General features: G+C 52.8%; 2 protein-coding genes and 1 long non-coding RNA gene across 3 annotated transcripts in view; all 3 read left to right on the top strand.

Annotated features, from left to right (window-relative positions):
* Nucleotides 1-15,974, top strand: part of LOC126498116 (uncharacterized) — a 93,849-nt gene extending 77,875 nt beyond the window's left edge. Inside the window, 14 exon segments of the mRNA XM_050136458.1 lie at nucleotides 843-1,007; nucleotides 2,235-2,832; nucleotides 3,219-3,358; nucleotides 3,695-3,796; nucleotides 6,238-6,421; nucleotides 7,479-7,608; nucleotides 7,688-7,766; nucleotides 10,197-10,321; nucleotides 10,736-10,826; nucleotides 10,945-11,124; nucleotides 11,211-11,388; nucleotides 11,968-12,077; nucleotides 12,571-12,663; nucleotides 15,892-15,974. Of these exon segments, the coding sequence (XP_049992415.1) occupies nucleotides 843-1,007; nucleotides 2,235-2,832; nucleotides 3,219-3,358; nucleotides 3,695-3,796; nucleotides 6,238-6,421; nucleotides 7,479-7,608; nucleotides 7,688-7,766; nucleotides 10,197-10,321; nucleotides 10,736-10,826; nucleotides 10,945-11,124; nucleotides 11,211-11,388; nucleotides 11,968-12,077; nucleotides 12,571-12,594 (2,106 nt within the window). The 3' untranslated portion in view covers nucleotides 12,595-12,663; nucleotides 15,892-15,974.
* On the top strand, nucleotides 2,857-5,184 carry LOC126498400 (uncharacterized). The gene is made up of 2 exons (XR_007590826.1): nucleotides 2,857-4,371; nucleotides 4,804-5,184. It is a non-coding gene; the product is annotated as an uncharacterized lncRNA (long non-coding RNA).
* On the top strand, nucleotides 15,262-16,737 carry LOC126498395 (uncharacterized). Its single transcript, XM_050137043.1, has 2 exons — nucleotides 15,262-16,064; nucleotides 16,252-16,737. The coding sequence occupies exons 1-2, from the start codon at nucleotides 15,738-15,740 to the stop codon at nucleotides 16,735-16,737; spliced, it is 813 nt and encodes a 270-aa protein (XP_049993000.1). The 5' UTR covers nucleotides 15,262-15,737.
* The last annotated feature ends 1,038 nt before the right edge of the window (nucleotides 16,738-17,775 follow it).

The following is a 17,775-nucleotide window of genomic DNA, read 5'->3' as shown; positions in this document are numbered from 1 at the left end:
TCCTGTCCCTTCCCCACCCATTCACATACCTGCCTGCCTTCCCGCCCACCCTCCTGCTGTCCACCTACCACCACCCGCCATCTGTCCATCTGCTGAGTGAGAGGCAGGTGCCACTCTGCTGGAGAGCTGTCCAGAGTGGAAGAAAACAGGACAGACCAAAGTTGTATGCTCAGGGCCTAGGGGAGGGTGGGATGGGAGCAGGGCTTACGAGTGGTCTCAGGACACCTGCAGGCCCCGCAGAGGTCACACACAGGCACTGTGCAGGAGTTATACATAGGCACCTGTGCAGACATGCTTCACTCACACAAGGCACTTGTGCATGCATGCTTCACTCACAGAGGTACCTGTGCAGGCATGCTTCACTCACACAGGCACCTATGCAGGCATGCTTCACTCACACACGGGCACCTGTGCGTGCATGCTTTACCCACACATGGGCACCTGTGCATGAATGCTTCACTCACACAGGCACCTGTGCAGGCATGCTTCACTCACACACAGGCACCTGTGCGTGCATGCTTTACCCACACATGGGCACCTGTACAGACATGTTTCACCCACACATGGGCACCTGTGCATGCATGCTTCACCCACACATGGGCACCTGTGCAGGCATGTTTTATCCACACACAGGTAGATGTACATGCATGTTTCACCCCCACACAGGCACATGTGCAGGCTTTGCTGAAGAAGGTTGTGGGAGGGGCAGTAGGACCTGCCACCTACACAGCCTGTTACAGCAATCCAGGTGAGAGGGATCACAGCTTGGGCCAAAATCCAGTGGGAGCAAAGCCATTCTCCCTGTGTCTCCTGACCTCTGAACCTCTGCAGTCTTCCTTCAGGTCCTCTCATTCTCCGGGGAGCACAGTCTGGACCAGGGTGCACTACTGTTGCGTTCTCAATACCAGCTGGGTCTTCCTCCAGACCCTGACCAGGGCCTGCACTTTAGCCTCACCCCCTACAACCACAGCAGAACTAATGCACCTGACTTCTCTGTGCAGGTGGAGGTAAATGTCTAAGCCCTCCAAGTTTCCATGCCAGCAGCCCCTCTGCCTGGGCTGCCACTTCCTCATTTACAACCAGGCCTGCTCTGCCCAGCTACAAACGGGTGCTTGATTCCACTCCTGGAACTAGAGACAGAGAGTAAGGCCTGAGGGCAAGCACTTGGGAGCACCCAAATGTGGTCCCCACCCTCCACTCTCCTTACCCCACTCTGGAGGCTGTGAGGTGCACAGCCTTGGCTCACAAACAGAGGAAGGAAATATTCAGGAACAGACCCAAGCCAACCATGGCTGGTGGGTCCTTGTTCTCCGGCTGTAACTAATGGCACTGAAGACAAACTGAAGGCTGGCTTGTCAGGTCCCCAGCCACGCTAGCTCCAAGCGGCTCCAGGTTGTCTTTGGCTTACAGTGCTGCCCTGCAGTCCTTGCCCAGCCCCGGGTCTGTACCACCTTCAGCAATGCAGCATTTTGCATTCACGGTCTACTTTATCCCCCTGTGGCCTCATTTTTCCTTGACCATCACGGCAAAGACATCAGAGACTGATGAATGCAGCTCAACCCTAAGACTCAGAAACCAGAAATCAGAAACCTCTGATTTCTGCTGATCTATGTCATATTACAGCCAGAAGCTGAGCTCAGAGAAGGTGATACCCTTATTTAAGGTTACACGGCTTTGAGTTGCAGGATCTAGCCTACAGAATACAGGGCAGTGGCCAGAGCAGGAGTGTCTCCCTTCTCCCAGTTGCTCTACCAGTCTCTTGGTCATTTTTAATGGTCCCTCCCCTGGGACCTTAAAGCCTTTGGCATTGTTCCAGTTCATTCAAAAACATTTGTCTTGTACCTACCTCCTCCCTCAAAAATGGGTGCCTATCAGGATTTGGGTAAACACAGTGACCCAGGCTTTATGTCCTGTGGACACTGGGACTGGAACCCCCAGACCAGTTGCATCTGTCTAAAGAGTGTGCGAGGATAAGGGTTCTAATCCTCCTGGACTGGGTTGGTGGGGAGACACCTACAAGCGGGCTTTGCTATATATGTTCTACTGTATGTGGTGGAATTCCAAGCCATGTGACGAGCAGGGAACCCGGTGCTCCTGGAAGAACAGTGTGGGTATTTTTCCTATCTCTTCTCTACTGATTAGATCGGCCCTAGCCCTTCCCTGAGCCTTGGACAGGCAGAGGCCAAAAACCAGAGCAGCCTCAGTAGCCAGGCCCACTCACGTCTGATTCATAGCTTCAAGGCTCCAGGGCTCAGCAGCTCCTCCTGCTGGGCAGCATCTCTACCTCAGCTTCCCAAAGCCTGGTCCAGCTGGAGGGCAGCATGGATAAGGATGAGAAACTAAGACTGTTGGTGTCGTGGGCCCTGAGCTGTCTTCAGACTTCTGCCGCCCACATGGAAGGTAAGTGGAAGGTGACAGGTGTTGTGCTTTCCCGTCCCTTTAAGGGACAAGCCACGCCCACTCCCATTACCTCTGACCTGCCTGCCGCCATCTTGCCCTTTTCCTTTTCTGCTTTCTTGGCATGCGCACGTGTTCTGTCTCTCTCCTTTTATCTTCTCTCTCTCTCTCTCTCTCTCTCTCTCTCTCTCTCTCTCTCCCTCCCTCCCTCCCTCCCTCTCCCTCTCCCTCTCTCCCTCTCTCCTGTAATAAATATTTTACCTTTATGCCTATCTTTTGTGTTTATGTGTCTGTTACCCGCTGTCACCGCCCACATGGTGCGTGCCCTCCCACTGGTGGGAAACTGTAGCCGCTTGTCGCATGGCGGCTCCGCCAGCCCACCCCGGGGACTGACAACCGTCTCTTCGGGGCTAGCAGCTATGCCGCAAACATCTTAGAAATATTTTAAAAATAACAAATGGTGCCGCAACTCGGATGATTCGCCCGCCCCGGACTTCCATCTGGGGCCGGAGTTCCAGCTTTAGGCGCCATCCGGGACTCCAAGCTCCCTCCCGGGGCAGAATCAGGACCTGAGGACCTTTTCTACAACGACCCATGTGTTCCATCTGCCTAGACGCAGCTCCTCCAAACAACAAATCAACTAATCGTGAGTGTCCCCATCTCGGCCAGCTTAACCATCTCTTTTAACCCAAGGGATTGATCATTGAGCTCCCAGCAACCCTTCACGGTTTCTAGGGATAGGGGAACCTCCAACCGCGGGCCTTCAGGGCCTCGGTTGTTACCTTTGCTGGCATTCAATTCGGCTTGTCTCCTGTGCTAAGCCCATGCCTGGGACAGCGTGGCCGTAGCCAGCCCCTCAGCTCACCCGTGCCTGGAGGCCCGGGGTCTCCAGTTCTCCCTCTTTTTCTCTTTTCATTCCTTTTCTTCCTTCTTTTCGTCGTCCATGGGGCATGCTGCTAAGGTGCGGCCTGACCTTGGCTGAATCCCTCCTGCCCCCGAGTCAACTCAGCCAGGTTATAGCACACACACACACACACACACACCCGCCCCGTGAAATCGGACGCCTTTTCACAGGGCCTGGGTGTTCGTGCCATCTGCATCTCGCCTTAACGGGGAGCCGTTCTTGTTGTAGGCTTGGGGTACCACGGTTTTTGCGGCTGTTTCCACGGCCTTGACCATGGGAGCCAAGCCATCCAGACCTATCACTCCAACCTCATGCTTTAATGCCTTACACTTATCCGTCTCTGTCCAAATAAATGGCCCCATTAAAACTATAGACGGCCATTTTGGGTTCCAGCCTTTTGCCCTTCCCCTCTGCGGCTTTTGTTATGGCATGGCGGCTCTCCAACAGAGCAGACTACACGTGGTCGCCATCTTGGCTGAGGGCCAGATGGGTCAGGTGACTTTTTCCGCCATCTTGACTGAGGGCCAGGTCACGTGACCACACTCTCCTGGTTTTACTCCGTTTTACCCTGCCTTCTCACCCAGTTTTCACTAAAATCCTCCTATTAACTCTGTTACATATGTTTTGAACAATGTCACATCTCTGATAGGGCCCATCAGAGTCGTCCACATTGCCCAATTCCTGTTCACTCTTTCTATACATAATAATACATATATTTTAAACTGGTATGTACCTTTACGTCTCTTAAGCTGTTCTCTACCATTGTCAGTTCCGCCACTAACCTTATATTACAAGCAGTTTTTTGCCCTCAACTGCTCAGAGATCTGGAAATGTGATATTTAAATATTTAATTATTAAAAACTTTTCACAACAACAACAACAACAAAGAGACAGGTTGGCTCCTAGCAGCACCTCTCTGCTCCCTCCAAAGAAGACAGAAGACAGACACGTACAGAACAACATCCTTCTGCATTTTGCTTCGACTGCAAAGTGCCGACCATTGGGCAAAACTGCCTTTCGTCCAAACCTCCAGATGTGAACGGAATCACAGCCTAGCTGCTCAGGTCGAGGTAGGCCTGTCTTCCTACAGATTTCTTAGCCCACAGGGTCTTCTGGAGCCTGCGCTAAACAGCACAGGTCAAGTGCAACCTTCAACAACCATGGGTGATCTAAAAAGAGTAGCTCTTGGTGCCAACCAAGTAAGTTCTCTGTCATTTTTTAATCAGTAACTCAAGTAAAATCTTATCCTTCTCAAAGATCTCTGACAGTTTGACAGCTGAGAGGTTTTGCAAGGTGACCTCACCAAACAAATTTCAAATCAAATTTATCTCTTATGCCACAGTCATTATATGTCTAAAACTTCTGTTTTCACAAACCCAAGGAGTTCTCATGAGTTCCAGGGAGCCAAATTAAGAAATCCATCTTAAACAGGTCAGATACCCCCTCAATTCCCTGGTCCTAACTTTTTTTTCCTTAATTTAACTTTGTTTTTTGTGCCACAGACACCGGTCAAAAGCAGAGAGCAGCTATGACAGGATGTGACCAGAACCCAGCCTTCTCTCGTGCCCCCCCAAAGACGACGCCTACAATCAGCCAGAAGCAGTCTTGAGAGTTCACCGCCCCAGTTCCTTTGGACTGTGGTGTCTGGTCTCCTGCTTTTATTATAAGGAAGACCTGGGAATGTTGTGCTTTCCCGTCCCTTTAAGGGACAAGCCACGCCCACTCCCATTACCTCTGACCTGCCTGCCGGCATGAGCACATGTTCTGTCTTTCTCTCCTTTTATCTTCTCTCTCTCTCTCTCTCTCTCTCTCTCTCTCTCTCTCTCTCTCTCTCTCTCCCTCTCTCCCTCTCTCCTGTAATAAATATTTTACCTTTATGCCTATCTTTTGTGTTTATGTGTCTGTTACCCACTGGTGGGAAACTGTAGCCGCTTGTCGCATGGCGGCTCCGCCAGCCCGCCCCGGGGACTGACAACAGTCTCTTCGGGGCTAGCAGCTGTGCCGCAAACATCTTAGAAATATTTTAAGAATAACAACAGGAGGGCTGGAGAGATGGCTCAGAGGTTAAGAGCACTGCCTGTTCTTCCAAAGGTCCTGAGTTCAATTCCCAGCAACCACATGGTGGCTCACAACCATCTGTAATGGGGTTTGGTGCCCTCTTCTGGCCTGCAGGCATACACACAGACAGAATAAATAAATAAATATTAAAAAAAAAAAAAAGAATAACAACAGGTATCCAGGCCAGCTAAGCTAGGCCTCACCTTTGTCCAAGGGAGGACAGGGGATCCCTATTTCTGTCCTGTTGAGAACTTAGAAGCACAAGAAAACCCCAGATTTGGGGTAAATTTCTTATCCATATCTGTGTGATTTTGTTGAGTCAGGAGAGGCTGTGGGGCAGCAGGGGATGGGAGTGGATGTAGCTCATCTACCCCGAGGTGGGTGTGAAGTGGGGACTTTAACTAGAGCAGAAGAAGGGATCACCTAAGTGTTACCGCTCAAGGCTCTTAAACCCTAACAGCCTGAGGTTTTGTTTAGGGAACTGGGGAGGCAGAGAGAAGGCATGGAGGCAAACTCAGTCCCTCCCGGGCTCCAGAGAGCAGAGAAGAGGGTGAGGCTACAGGCATGCCCCCACAAGAGAGCCGTGGAGGGGGGGCACACCCTCCAGTCCCCAGGAGGACCTTTTCTCCAGTTCTCGCCTGTCCCTCTGCCCCACAGTCCAGGATGACATCTCTCGGGTGTGAGCCCAGCTGGAAGAGAGGACCACAAGCCTGGGTTACTATGTGAGAGGGTTCCAGAACCTGGTAGGTAGTCCCTGTTAAGGCATCATGGGGTGGAGGCTCTGGCCTATGTCCCAGTTCTCGAGCTCCAGCATAAAAGGCTTGAGAGTGCTGTCTCTGTAGACTTCCCACTGATCTTGCCTTGGTTTTCCTGCCTAGGTACAGCTGGTGGGCACCCTGAATAGAGCAACAGAGTGCCTGGTACAGTTGACCCGGATGGGGCTAGGCGCTGTTCAGGCAGGTGGCCAGGTGGTGGCCACCTTGTGGGGCCAGGGTCAGGTCAAGCAAATGCTGATTGGTCACCTGCCGCTCTTCCTGGAGCAGCTGCGGCATGAGCTGGACTGTGAGTATAGGAGAGGGCACACCCTGCACTATGCTGCCCAGGGTCCCTAGGCCTGCACACCTGTCCTCACACCACTGCCTCAGTCAGAATGAACGTCTAATTTCTTTAGACCCCACACCTTATTTCTTAGGCTCCTGCAGCCTCTCTGCCCTTCTGACATGCTTTCTCCATCTTCGTAGGCTCCAAAGTAATGTCTATTGCCCAGGCTTCATCTGCCCTCCGCCTGGCTTCTTTCATGCACCCAGCCTTGCTGTGAGAATCCAGGGTCACCACTGGGTATCTGTCTATGAGCTCCAGCAAGGTTTCTGTCCTGGTTAGCACACAGCCCTGCCCTAAGGACCCTGCCCCCAAGCAAGCTGAGAACCTGGCCTCCCTACAATTAAGGAACGCTCTTGGTTCTCCTTCAGTCCCTAAGACCCTTGTCCAGGACTAAAGCAATCAGTGGGGACTTGTCTCTGCCCCTAGCTCAGAACTGGCTGTGCCTGAGTCCCTGTGTCGCTGACTAGGGACTTGTCTCTGTCCTAGCTCAGAACTGGCTATGCCTGAGTCCCTGTGTCAGTGACTGGCCAGGAGCACACAGATGTCCTCATGGCTATGACTGTCAACTGCAGGACAGGGTAAAGAGCAGAGTTGGTTACGGGGCAGGGGGCTGGAGTTCAGGAACCCTACATGCAGCATCCAGAGCCTCAACATGTCACACTGGATGCCATCAACTCCCCCTGGGTTGGACTGTAATGCCCACAGGAAGCATTTACCAGGGAAGGGCCATGTAGGTACACAGGGTTTCCACCAGCCTTGTCACAGGGCTTTCCAGCTGGGAGGCACACTTGCACAAACCAGGTAGCAGGCCCTTCCCACCAATTCCAGGCAACCAGGTCAGCAGTCCTAGTGTGCCCTCCCTTATTTCTACCCCATCCTTACTCCAGAGCACAGGCTCTATGTCCTCTAGGCCTGGAATGTTAGGCATGGCTGGCTTGCCTGGCTTACACTATAAAGGAAGGTTCCCATCTGCTTCCAGGAGCCCTGGGGCCTCACTCAGGGTGACTACCTATTGCAGAGCCTCTGGTCACACTAAAGGAGGCCTACTCGGAGGTGATGCTGCAGTTGCTGGATGAGGTGTGGTGAGAGGGGGCTAAAGAAGCCAGGCAGTGGCTACAGGCTTGGCTGCTCAGGCTGCCCTGGAGCTGGTGAGGGTGTGAGTGACAGGGTGAGGGTGGGGTTGGACTAATTGAGGGTGGCTCTGATGGTTGTCCCTGCCCCACCCAGGCCACCCACCATACACTGTTTCCTGGGCCCTGAGGCAACTCTGCAAATCCTTATGGAGCATGTACAGCTATTCAGTCAGGTAAGTGGGGGGGGGGGGCATGGGGACTTGTGGGTTCTGTATTCCTGCTACATGGCGGGACATAGCAAAGGGAAACTGGCCCATCTCACTCTTAGGACAACAATACCATACAGGTGGTCCTCTTCTGACAGGGGAAACTGAGGTTCAGGCTCTGCAAAAGCTCTGTTCATATTCTACTTGGTTTTGCAGAAGCCTTAGCTATGGGAAAGCCATTCTTGGCCAGCTGCATGGATTTGGTCTGGGGGGCAGGGTCCCAGTCCCTGGCCTATGTGTTAGGTGCCATGTGCTACTGAAAGCCGTGGTCAGCAAGTGGATTGAAGAGGAGGGGCGTGTGTGTGATGGTGAGGTTTGGCCAAAAAGGGGATCCCCATTTCTTGTGTGTGTGTGGTATACATTTCTGTGGGCCCACAGATGTGTGCACATGTATATGGAGGCTTGAAGCTGACAGAGTAATCTTTATTGTTTTTCCACCTTACTCATTGAGGCAGGCTCTCTCAATCAAACCCAGAGCTCACGGATGAGTAATCTTGTTAGCCAGTTTGCTTTGGAGACCATCTGCCTCACCTTCTGAGAAAGGAATTACAAGTGCCATCATGCTCACCCCGCATTCATATGGGGTTCTGACCTCCAGTCCTTATGCTTGTGTGGCAAGCATTTCGACCCAGGTGACTTTAAGCAGAGAATTCTGGATAGGCACACAAACGGTGCAGAGGCAAGTCTGGAGAACAGTGAGGAAGCCAGCAGGCCTTGGACAGGATCCTGGTGGCCCAGGGTCTTGGCTCCTGCTTGGAGATAGGCACACGCACCAAACAAGGGTTTTAGCCCAAGGAAAGGTGGTGGATCTGTGGGGGCCAGCCATGATAAGCTAAGTATGGGTAGGTCACCCAAAGGAAGTTCTTCCAACCAATATCACCTGCCAGAGTAGAACTCTGGCCATCGATAAATTTAATAAGAGGCCCAAGTCTCAGTAGTTTACCCTGAAGCAATACCTGGTTGCAGGAAGAACCACAAGCTGAGATTACCTGAGCACCACCCAAGAACAGACCATCCAAAGGAGATGCCTGGCATTCCAACTGCTGTAGTTAGGACCTTCTGCCTGCACACACTCACCAGAACACCCCTAGACAAATGTCAGCCAATCAGGGGTCCTGAACCTCAGAAACCCCTCACCCCCACCTCTACTACTATAAAAACCCAATTCTAACTGAGCTGGGGACTCTCCATTTATTCTAATACGTTGGACATGCGGAGAGACTGAGTTTGCAAACTTGCATAAAATAAAGGCTCTTTGCTATTACATATGGGACTCGGTCTCCTTGTTGGCTTTTACAGGGACTTCGGGGACTTGGGCATAGCAGATCATGTTGAGGATAGATTATGAAGATGGCCAGGGGGTAGGGCCCTATTTTGACAATGTGGCTGGGTATGTGGTTGCCGGGACAGTGGCGGCATGGAAGGGATGAGAGACAGCCAGAACACAGCTATGTTTAAGGTTAGCCTGGAGGACTGAGACTCAGCTGGTAAAAAGAGTGAGAGAAGCTTCCCAAGTATGTGGCCTCGGCAGCTAGAAGGATGATGGAGGTCCCTTTACAGATGGTGACAAGATTGAGTGGCTTCTGTACGTGTGTAACCAATGCTGTGTAACTAGAACTGTGGTGTCTTGAATTATTCTCACACAGCTCTGGAAGACTGAGGCAGGGTGCTGGCGCCTTAGGTGTTGTTGGGTGAGCAGGGATAAGCCTGGACAAGTGGCCGCACAGGACGCATAGGTAGGAGCCTCCAAGAATGCCTGCAGTTCCCTCCTGCTCCAGCAGGTGGCAGAATGGTGCCTCCTGGGTATGGAAAGCTTGGGCCTACTTGGTTGGACTCCTAGTCTGCCTCAGTTCACCCACTTGTAAACTTGGGACATGCCTCCTAGGAGAATGAATGGAGATACAGCTGCAAACCTGGCTGTGTAGGAAGAACGCTCCAGCAGATGGGACTGAGGGGGGTCTCTTGTGACAGTGGAGGTTTGTTCCTGTAGCTCTGTGGTGGCCGTGCCTAGGGCCCATCCCCCTTCCTACTGTAGCCCAGGGTTAGCTGCCTCCTTGCTCCTTCAAACCCCAGGTTTGCTGGGCTCTGTTCCACAGTCTGGGAAAGTTCTAGAGTCTTTTCGGTGCCTGTAGAAATCCCAGCGATCATTTTGCCCTTCCCAGCTTCCCTTTGGCTGAACCCTGTTCTGGCCCATTCGGCACCATCTCACTGTGCTTGTGTCCTCGTGACACAGCGCCCTGAGTGGGCTTCCCCTTCCTTGGTGTCCGTGCCCAACTCATCACTCCACTGCACCCTGGAGCAGGCCCTCGCTAGGGGATAGCCTGCTAATGTGACATCACCACCCGCCAGGGACATCCCAGCTGCATAGGGGGTCCAGCTCCTCTGTGTCCCTTCCAGGAACCTCTGCTACCAGCGGGAGATGAGCCCCTGGATGCGGGAGAAACTCCTGCGGCCACTCCGCAGCTGTCTGAGGCTAACGTGCTGGCTGAGTTCTATGGCTGCCGGCGGCATCTACGGAGGAGGCCCTTCCAGCCTAAGTCCTGCCTGGCCTGTCCACCTCCTCCCTGGGAAACCCTGTGCCCATGGGGCAAAGGGCCTAGTAAGGGGTTGATGACAAGCAGCCACAGGAAAGCCTGCCAAGCCCTCAGTCTCACAAAGTTCTGGGCTTGGTGAGGTCATCTGGGGCTACAGACCTTGGATTTTGTCCGGAATATAACGGGGAGTACACAGCTGCCGAGGGCGCCTTCTGAGGCCAGCCTTCTCCCAGAGGGCCATGAAGGAGCAGGCCGGGTTCCAGCTGGAGTTGGAAGGCGGCTCGCTGAGTGCAGGCTTGCTGGGGAGGCGGTGTCTGCAGCCTTTGGGAGGCCCTGGGAGGCCTGCATCTGGCTCACACTGCTGTATTAACTTCAGCCTCAGTTTCTTCCTGTGTGCAATAGGAAGGATAGCACGGCCGGCTCCTGTGGGCTCTATGCACAGCATCTGAGCCCAAAGCCTTCTACAGAGGAAGCCCAGCACCAGGCTGGTGTGGTTAGCACCCCTGAATGCAGAGACCCCAGACTTGGGAACACACTTGTTCCTGGGCAGGTTTACTTAGTGTTGAGCTTGCCTGGCCTCATCTCAGATTACGCTGTGGTTGCCGTACCAGGAACCTGGTGACTTTGATTGGCAGGTATGGGGCCTGGGTCCCTGCTGCAGCAGCTTCCTGCCAGCCAAGGACTTCACTCCCCAAACGTTCTTTCTGATGCTGAGCCGCACAGGCTTGGGGTTCATGGCCCTTCAAGTGGAGCTGAACCACACAACCCTCATTCTGTATCCCAGGGTGCGTGTGTGGGAGTGGGAGGAGCTTCTTGTCTACGTGGCCTAAAGGTTTGGTGCTGGGAATGATTCAGGCCTTACCGGTGTGGTCCACAGGCTTACAAGCTGTACAACACTGTCAGGCCTCAGGACAGCTGCTGGGACATAGACCCGCTTCCTACTATGCTGAGCACTGGGTCCCAGGTTGAGCTGAGCCGTGAATATGATGTGTCTGTCTCTTATGATGTGTCAGCAGGCCTCTGCAGCCTGACGCTGGGCCTGAGCACCACGGTGGGTCGGGGCTTGGTGCTGCCCACAAGGGCCTTCTTTGGCTATCCCATGGCCAGACTCCAGGGCTGAGGGTGATGTGTCCCTTCTCAGTAGCACCGTTCTTGGTGTCCCTGGTGGGGAAGAAGCCAATGGGCAAGAGGCAGAAATAATCCCGAAGGTTGTCTTTGCTGACTGGTCACTTCCCTGTTGGGGTGACAGTGACTGCTGGCCTCCTTTCTAGTATGACACAGCTGTCTACTTCTAGTCCTGGTGGGTCTTGTTCCGTTATAGATGACCCAGCAGAGGCTGAGTGACTCACTCCTGTTCCCAGGGCCAACATCTGGCCCAAGGTTTCTGACCCATTTTGGCTTTCTTCCCTGGGGACAGTACACAGAGAGAAGTCGGCTCTCATGAGGTCCCCATCATGCAGCTAGACCCCCAAGAGGTTCCCGGAAAGCTTGCTAACTGGCCCTGTGGTGGAAGCATTGCAAGGTATAGACACCATCTTCAGATCCTCTCCCCCGCCTCCGCTTCTGGGAGCTTGGAGTCCTGAGGAGAGGAGAGGGAGGCTTTCCCAGCCCAGTAGGTTCCTCCTGCCCTACAGGTACATTAGCTGGCCTTCTGGGTACCAACAATAAAGAAGCAGATGATGAGCTAATGCTGCCGGATGGCACGGAAGCTGCCGGCCTGGAGGAGCTCGCCCAGGCCTGGAAGGTAAACTGCGGGAATACCCTTCCCTAGGCTCAGTGGAGGACGGGTGCACGGGTGATGGGCAGGCTCAGTGATGGGCAGGCACGGGTGATGGGCAGGCTCAGTGATGGGCAGGCACGGGTGATGGGCAGGCTCAGTGATGGGCAGGCACGGGTGATGGGCAGGCTCAGTGATGGGCAGGCACAGTGATGGGCAGGCACAGTGATGGGCAGGCACGGGTGATGGGCAGGCACGGGTGATGGGCTGGCATGGGTATTGGGCAGCCATAGTGATGGGCAGGCACGGGTGATGGGCAGGCTCAGTGATGGGCAGGCACGGGTGATGGGCAGGCACGGGTGATGGGCAGGCTCAGTGATGGGCAGGCACGGGTGATGGGCTGGCTCAGTGATGGGCAGGCACGGGTGATGGGCAGGCACGGGTGATGGGCAGGCACGGGTGATGGGCAGGCACGGGTGATGGGCAGGCATTGGTGGACCCTGCCTGCCCCATTCCTCAGACTGTGTGTTCAGGACACCTGTGACCCCATGGAGCTGCAATCCGCTTTGTGCCCAGGACTCTGTGCCCTCGGCCTTTCCTCCGCAGTGTGATGGTAAGTTCTCACCTGAGCCCCATCCCAAATGAAAACCAACGCCATTCTCTGCGCTCCTGCTGGGATGGTAGGTGCTCAGTTCTGTGGTGAGCAGAGCCCTAACAAAGTGTGTGCAGAGCAGTTCTTACGAAGAAGGAGCTGTTGGCGGAAACAGGAGGAAAGCTAGTGTGAGATCTGCCTGCACTGATGTGTGGGTGCTGGAGAGATGGCTCAGCGGTTAAGATCACTGGCTGCTCTTACAGAGAACCTAGGTTCGATTCCCAGCACCCACATAATGGCTCACAACTGCCTATAAGTCCAGTCCCAGGGGAACTGATGCTCTGACTTCACAGGCACCAGGTACACTCATGGTACACAGACAGACATGAAGGAAAAACATTCATACATGAAAATAAAAATTATACAGTTTTTTAGAAAGAAAGCAAACAAGAACCATTAGGAGAGACAGCTTGGCTGATGAAGTGCTTCCCTACAATACAAGCACGGGCTAATCCCCCAGAATCGGGAGCAGAAATATGGGTGTGAGGTCGTGCTTGTCACACTCGGGTGTGAGGCTGTGATTGTCATACCTGAGTGTGAGACCATGCTTATTGCCGGGTGTGAGGCCGTGACTGTCACACCTAGGTGTGAGGCTATGCTTGTCGCACTAGAGCTGGGTGTAAGGCAGTGCTTGTCGTATTAGGGCTGAGGAGGCAGAGACAGGAATCCCTGGGGTTCACTAGCCGGCTAGCTTAGGCCTGCTAAAGCCCAAGTGGGCTAACTCTGGGCCACTGAGAGATCCTGTCTGGGGGCAGGGAGTGAGCTGCCTGAGGGCTAAAGGGGTAACACCTGACAGTAACCTTACTCCTACATGAGCACACACAAAGCCGCAGATGCAAAGGCCTGGCTGCCGCCAAGCCAAGTTTCTCAAGGCCCCTAAGGACCCTCTGAACCTTGTGCCTTCAGAACCTGTATTAGCTCTGGGGTGACACTGTGCCTGCAACCCTGGCACAGAGTGGCAGCTGACAGCACATTTGCTTCTTGATCCAACCTAGAAGTCACAGCTGCGGTTGACAGCAGTGGATACGCCTGGGACCGCCACATCCTGAATCCTGGATCTTCTTTATTTTGTTTGTTGAGACAGGGTTTCTCTGTGTAGCCCTGGCTGTCCTGGAACTCAGTCTGTAGACCAAGCTGTCTGAACTCACAGAAATCCACCTGCCTCTGCCTCCCTAGTGCTAGGATTAAAGGTGTGCCCAGAAGCCTGGGATTCTTAAAGGTATGAAAGAAGACATTCAAAGATGAATAGCATGTCAAAAGAAATTTCTAGACATAATGTAAGAGTCGGGTTAAAGTTCAAGTTAAAATGTAAAACAGCCAAAGAGAAAGTTAGTGAAATGGAAAATGTGACCTGGTGTGGAATGAAGACCCGGTGTTTAAAGGTGTGGAATGAGGACTTAATGTGCTCAACAAAGTGAGAAACCAAGAGCTATGAGGCTCTTAGTCGGCTGTCACCCTCCCCCCCCTCCCCTCCACGTTGTGCAGACTTCAAGGCAGCTGCCTGGCCCAGCTTCCCCTGGAAGTGAACAGGAAAGGGCAGAGCTTGTTTGCATTGTGCCTCCACTCACCCGGACTGCTGGGGGACTGTGTGCCTCCACTCACCCGGACTGCTGGGGGACTGTGTGCCTCCACTCACCCGGACTGCTGGGGGACTGTGTGCCTCCACTCACCCGGACTGCTGGGGGACTGTGTGCCTCCACTCACCCGGACTGCTGGGGGACTGTGTCCCTCCACTCACCTGGACTGCTGGGGGACTGTGTCCCTCCACTCACCCGGACTGCTGGGGGACTATTTTCTGCCTCACCCTACTCTGCACTCTGAATGCTGATGTAGTTTGGATGTCTGGCTGGAGGCAGAACTCTAGCTGGCAAGGGTAGCGGGCCACAGCGGCACCAGCTTCTCACAGCTGAGAACATCTAGAATTAGAGAAAAGGTCTGAAGGGCCCAACAGGCTGAGCCACGGAAGTCCTTCTTTATGCTTAAGACATGTGCAAAGAATGCAAATACTCCTGCCCATGAAAGGAGGGTGTCTCCACAAAGGAACGCCAGAGCCCCTCAGTTTCTTCCAAGGGTATTTAAATGCTGTTCTTGAATGCACAATAACCTGGAAATCAAGGTTAGACTACACACGATCAGGGAAATGAAAATAACAACAAAATGTCCAGAATTAAAAACTACAGAAACTAGATGGAAAGATTTGATGGAAGAGTTGAACAGCTGACCTGGGAGAATCTGCTGGGATAACCGATGCTGAGGCACAAAGGGGGAAAGAAAGGTGAAGAGGGGGCTGGGGAGGAGGCTCATGGGCAAAGCACTGACCACACAAGCAGAGGACCTGAGCTGATCCCAGGACCAACGTAAAAATCAGCCAAAGCCAGGCATGGTGGCACAGGCTTGTAGCCTCAGCACTGGAGACAGGCAGGTCCCTGGGGCTCCCTAGCTGGCCAGCCAGCCTCAGCTAGTCAGTGAGCTGGGTGACAGGCCCTCTACTGGAGTGGGGGAGGGAGGGACGGAGGCAGGGAGGGTGTTTGGCACCTGAGGAGGGATGCCTGAGGCTGACCTTAGGCCCTCACACTCAACATATGCACACACAAAGGACTTTTGAAGCCAACAACTAAACTTTATGCCTTCAGTTGTCAGGAAAGGAAAACCAAATCTAGATCTAGGAGAAGTAAATTCAGACTGAGCAGAAATAAGATGGGATATGAAAGAGAAAATGAGCAAAGTCCACAAAACAAACGTTTAGTCATACTGACTAATAAGAGAAGACTCGAATAACCAAGACCAGAAATGAAATAAACAATTTAAACAGACAGAACTACTAAGGAAATTGAACCAGTGATTTAAAAATCAAAACAGTCAGTGAGAAGACTCAGCGGTAAAGACCAGAAACCCAGGTCTCCCTTGGCTACATAGTTTAAGGACAGCCTGGGCTAATGAGACCCTGTCTCAATCAATCAAGAAAGAAAGGGATCCAGCTTAACTGAAGGACACTCTCTCCAGAGGTTGTGTGGAGTCCTCTTGGGGCTGTGCCCATGAGGCCCGTACTTCAGCAGCTTGATGTCCTCAAGTCAGCAGAGACGTCCTTCAGATGCTCTAGAACCAGGCAAACATCAGCAGCACCTTCACAGCCTGGATCCCCCAGTATTCAATTCCAGCATGACCTACGTTTTCTCTCCCCCTGTGCAGGCTCTGGCATATTCTCTGCTCCCACAGCCTCAGGTGCTGACCTTCAGCTCTTCCTTTGGCGGAGTATAATACTGTGTCTTCCACGTTGGCAAGGAGCCCTTGGCAGACACTTGCTTTGTGTTGGAGCATCTCTGTGGGTGGTTGAGTGCTTGGTGCCTACACACTGTCCCATGGTATGAGGGAACCACAGCCCATGCCCGCTATGCTTACAAAGTGGGGAGATGGTGATGGAGAGTGACTGTCCTTTTAATCAGGGCCAGGGCTACCAAAGAGACCCCGGGCACTTCCAGGAAATGGTAGGGCCTTCCTTCTAGGCATCACAGCACAACTTTTTTTTTTTTGACTTCTCTTTTCCTACAGTTTGAGATTTTGCCCAAGTCAACACATGGCCACCAAAGACGTCAAGCTCTTTGCCTTCTACCCCAATCCCAGTTCCTGGGCGAGGTCAAGGTTCTTGGCTGGAAGGCGACCACCAGTGCAGAATGCCAGGAACCCAAGAGGAAAAGCAGCACTTGCTGCCAAAAGCGGAAAGGGACCGGCCCCAAGCCAACGGCTCTGGGGCTGAGGGACTCCCAGCTTTCACAGCTTCACTGGATGGTGGCCAGTGAAGGCACACACCTCCGGGAAGAAGATCCTCGCCAGCACACACACTCACACAAGATGCTGCCTCATTCACCCCACAGAAACTGTTTCCAAAGCCTGAGCCTTGGGATGGCCCTGACCATGAGGATGCAAGGCTGCCTGGCACAGGCTTCCCTGCCACCCTGGGGTCTCAGAAGATATGAACTTCCTGGACGGGATCCATGGCTCCTCATGGCTTGCTCAGCTTGCAAGAAGAGGCCCTGATGAATATCTTTGATATCCACTTGATATTACAGAAGGATTAAGCCTTAAGAGTACAGAGCATAGGGGGCTGGAGAGATGGCTCAGTGGTTAAGAGCATTGCCTGCTCTTCCAAGGGTCCTGAGTTCAATTCCCGGCAACCACATGGTGGCTCACAACCATCTGTAATGAGGTCTGGTGCCCTCTTCTGGCCTGCATGCATACACACAGACAGAATATTGTATACATAATAAATAAATAAATATTTTTTTTAAAAAAAAAGAGTACAGAGCATAGCTGGGCGTGGTGATACATGCACTTGATCCCAGTACCCGAAGGCAGAGGCAGGTAGGTCTCTGTGAGTCGGGGCCAGTCTGGTCTACATAGTGTGCTCCAGGACAGTTAGAACTACATAAAGAGTACAGAGAACAGCCTAGAAGTATCGAATATATACATTATAAAGCCAAACGAGAAACTGATGTTTTCCTGCTCTAGCAGAACTGGACATAGGCTTTGGTGTAGCTGAATTCTAATTGGTCTTAATAATAAAAACCCAGAGTCAGATACAGGGGTTAATGCTAAAAGATCAGAGAAGTAGTGGAGCCAGCTACTAGTTCTTACCTCTATTGAATCTTCAGACCAAAGGGGCCATCCTGTCCCTCTGAATCCTCAGACTGAATGCTGCCTCTATGAAACCTCAGACTGCCCTGAGCTTCTGTCTCCTCCTGCCTTTTATTCCTCTCTCCACCCAGACATATCATGTCCCATCCATCTCCACCTCCCTAGTGTGAGGATTAAAGGTGTGGGGTCCCAGCACTTGGATCATCTTTGTGTGAGCCACCACTGCCTGGCTCTGTTTATCTTTTAGACAGATTCAATCTCACGTGGCCCAGGGCAGCCTTGAACTCACAGAGATCTGCCTGCCTCTGTCTCCTGTGCTGAGTGCTGGGATTAAAGGTGTGAGCCAATACTGTCTGGCTCTATGGCTAACTAGTGGCTTAGCTCTGCACTCTGATCTTCCTCCAAGCTTTACTTGTTAGACCACAAACAAAATGTCACCAC

This window comes from Alexandromys fortis, unplaced genomic scaffold, assembly GCF_014885135.2.
Source record: "Alexandromys fortis isolate MF-2015 unplaced genomic scaffold, M_Fortis_MF-2015_v1.1 scaffold_29, whole genome shotgun sequence".
Classification (NCBI taxonomy): domain Eukaryota; kingdom Metazoa; phylum Chordata; class Mammalia; order Rodentia; family Cricetidae; genus Alexandromys; species Alexandromys fortis.
This window is presented reverse-complemented; position numbering and strand designations above follow the sequence as displayed.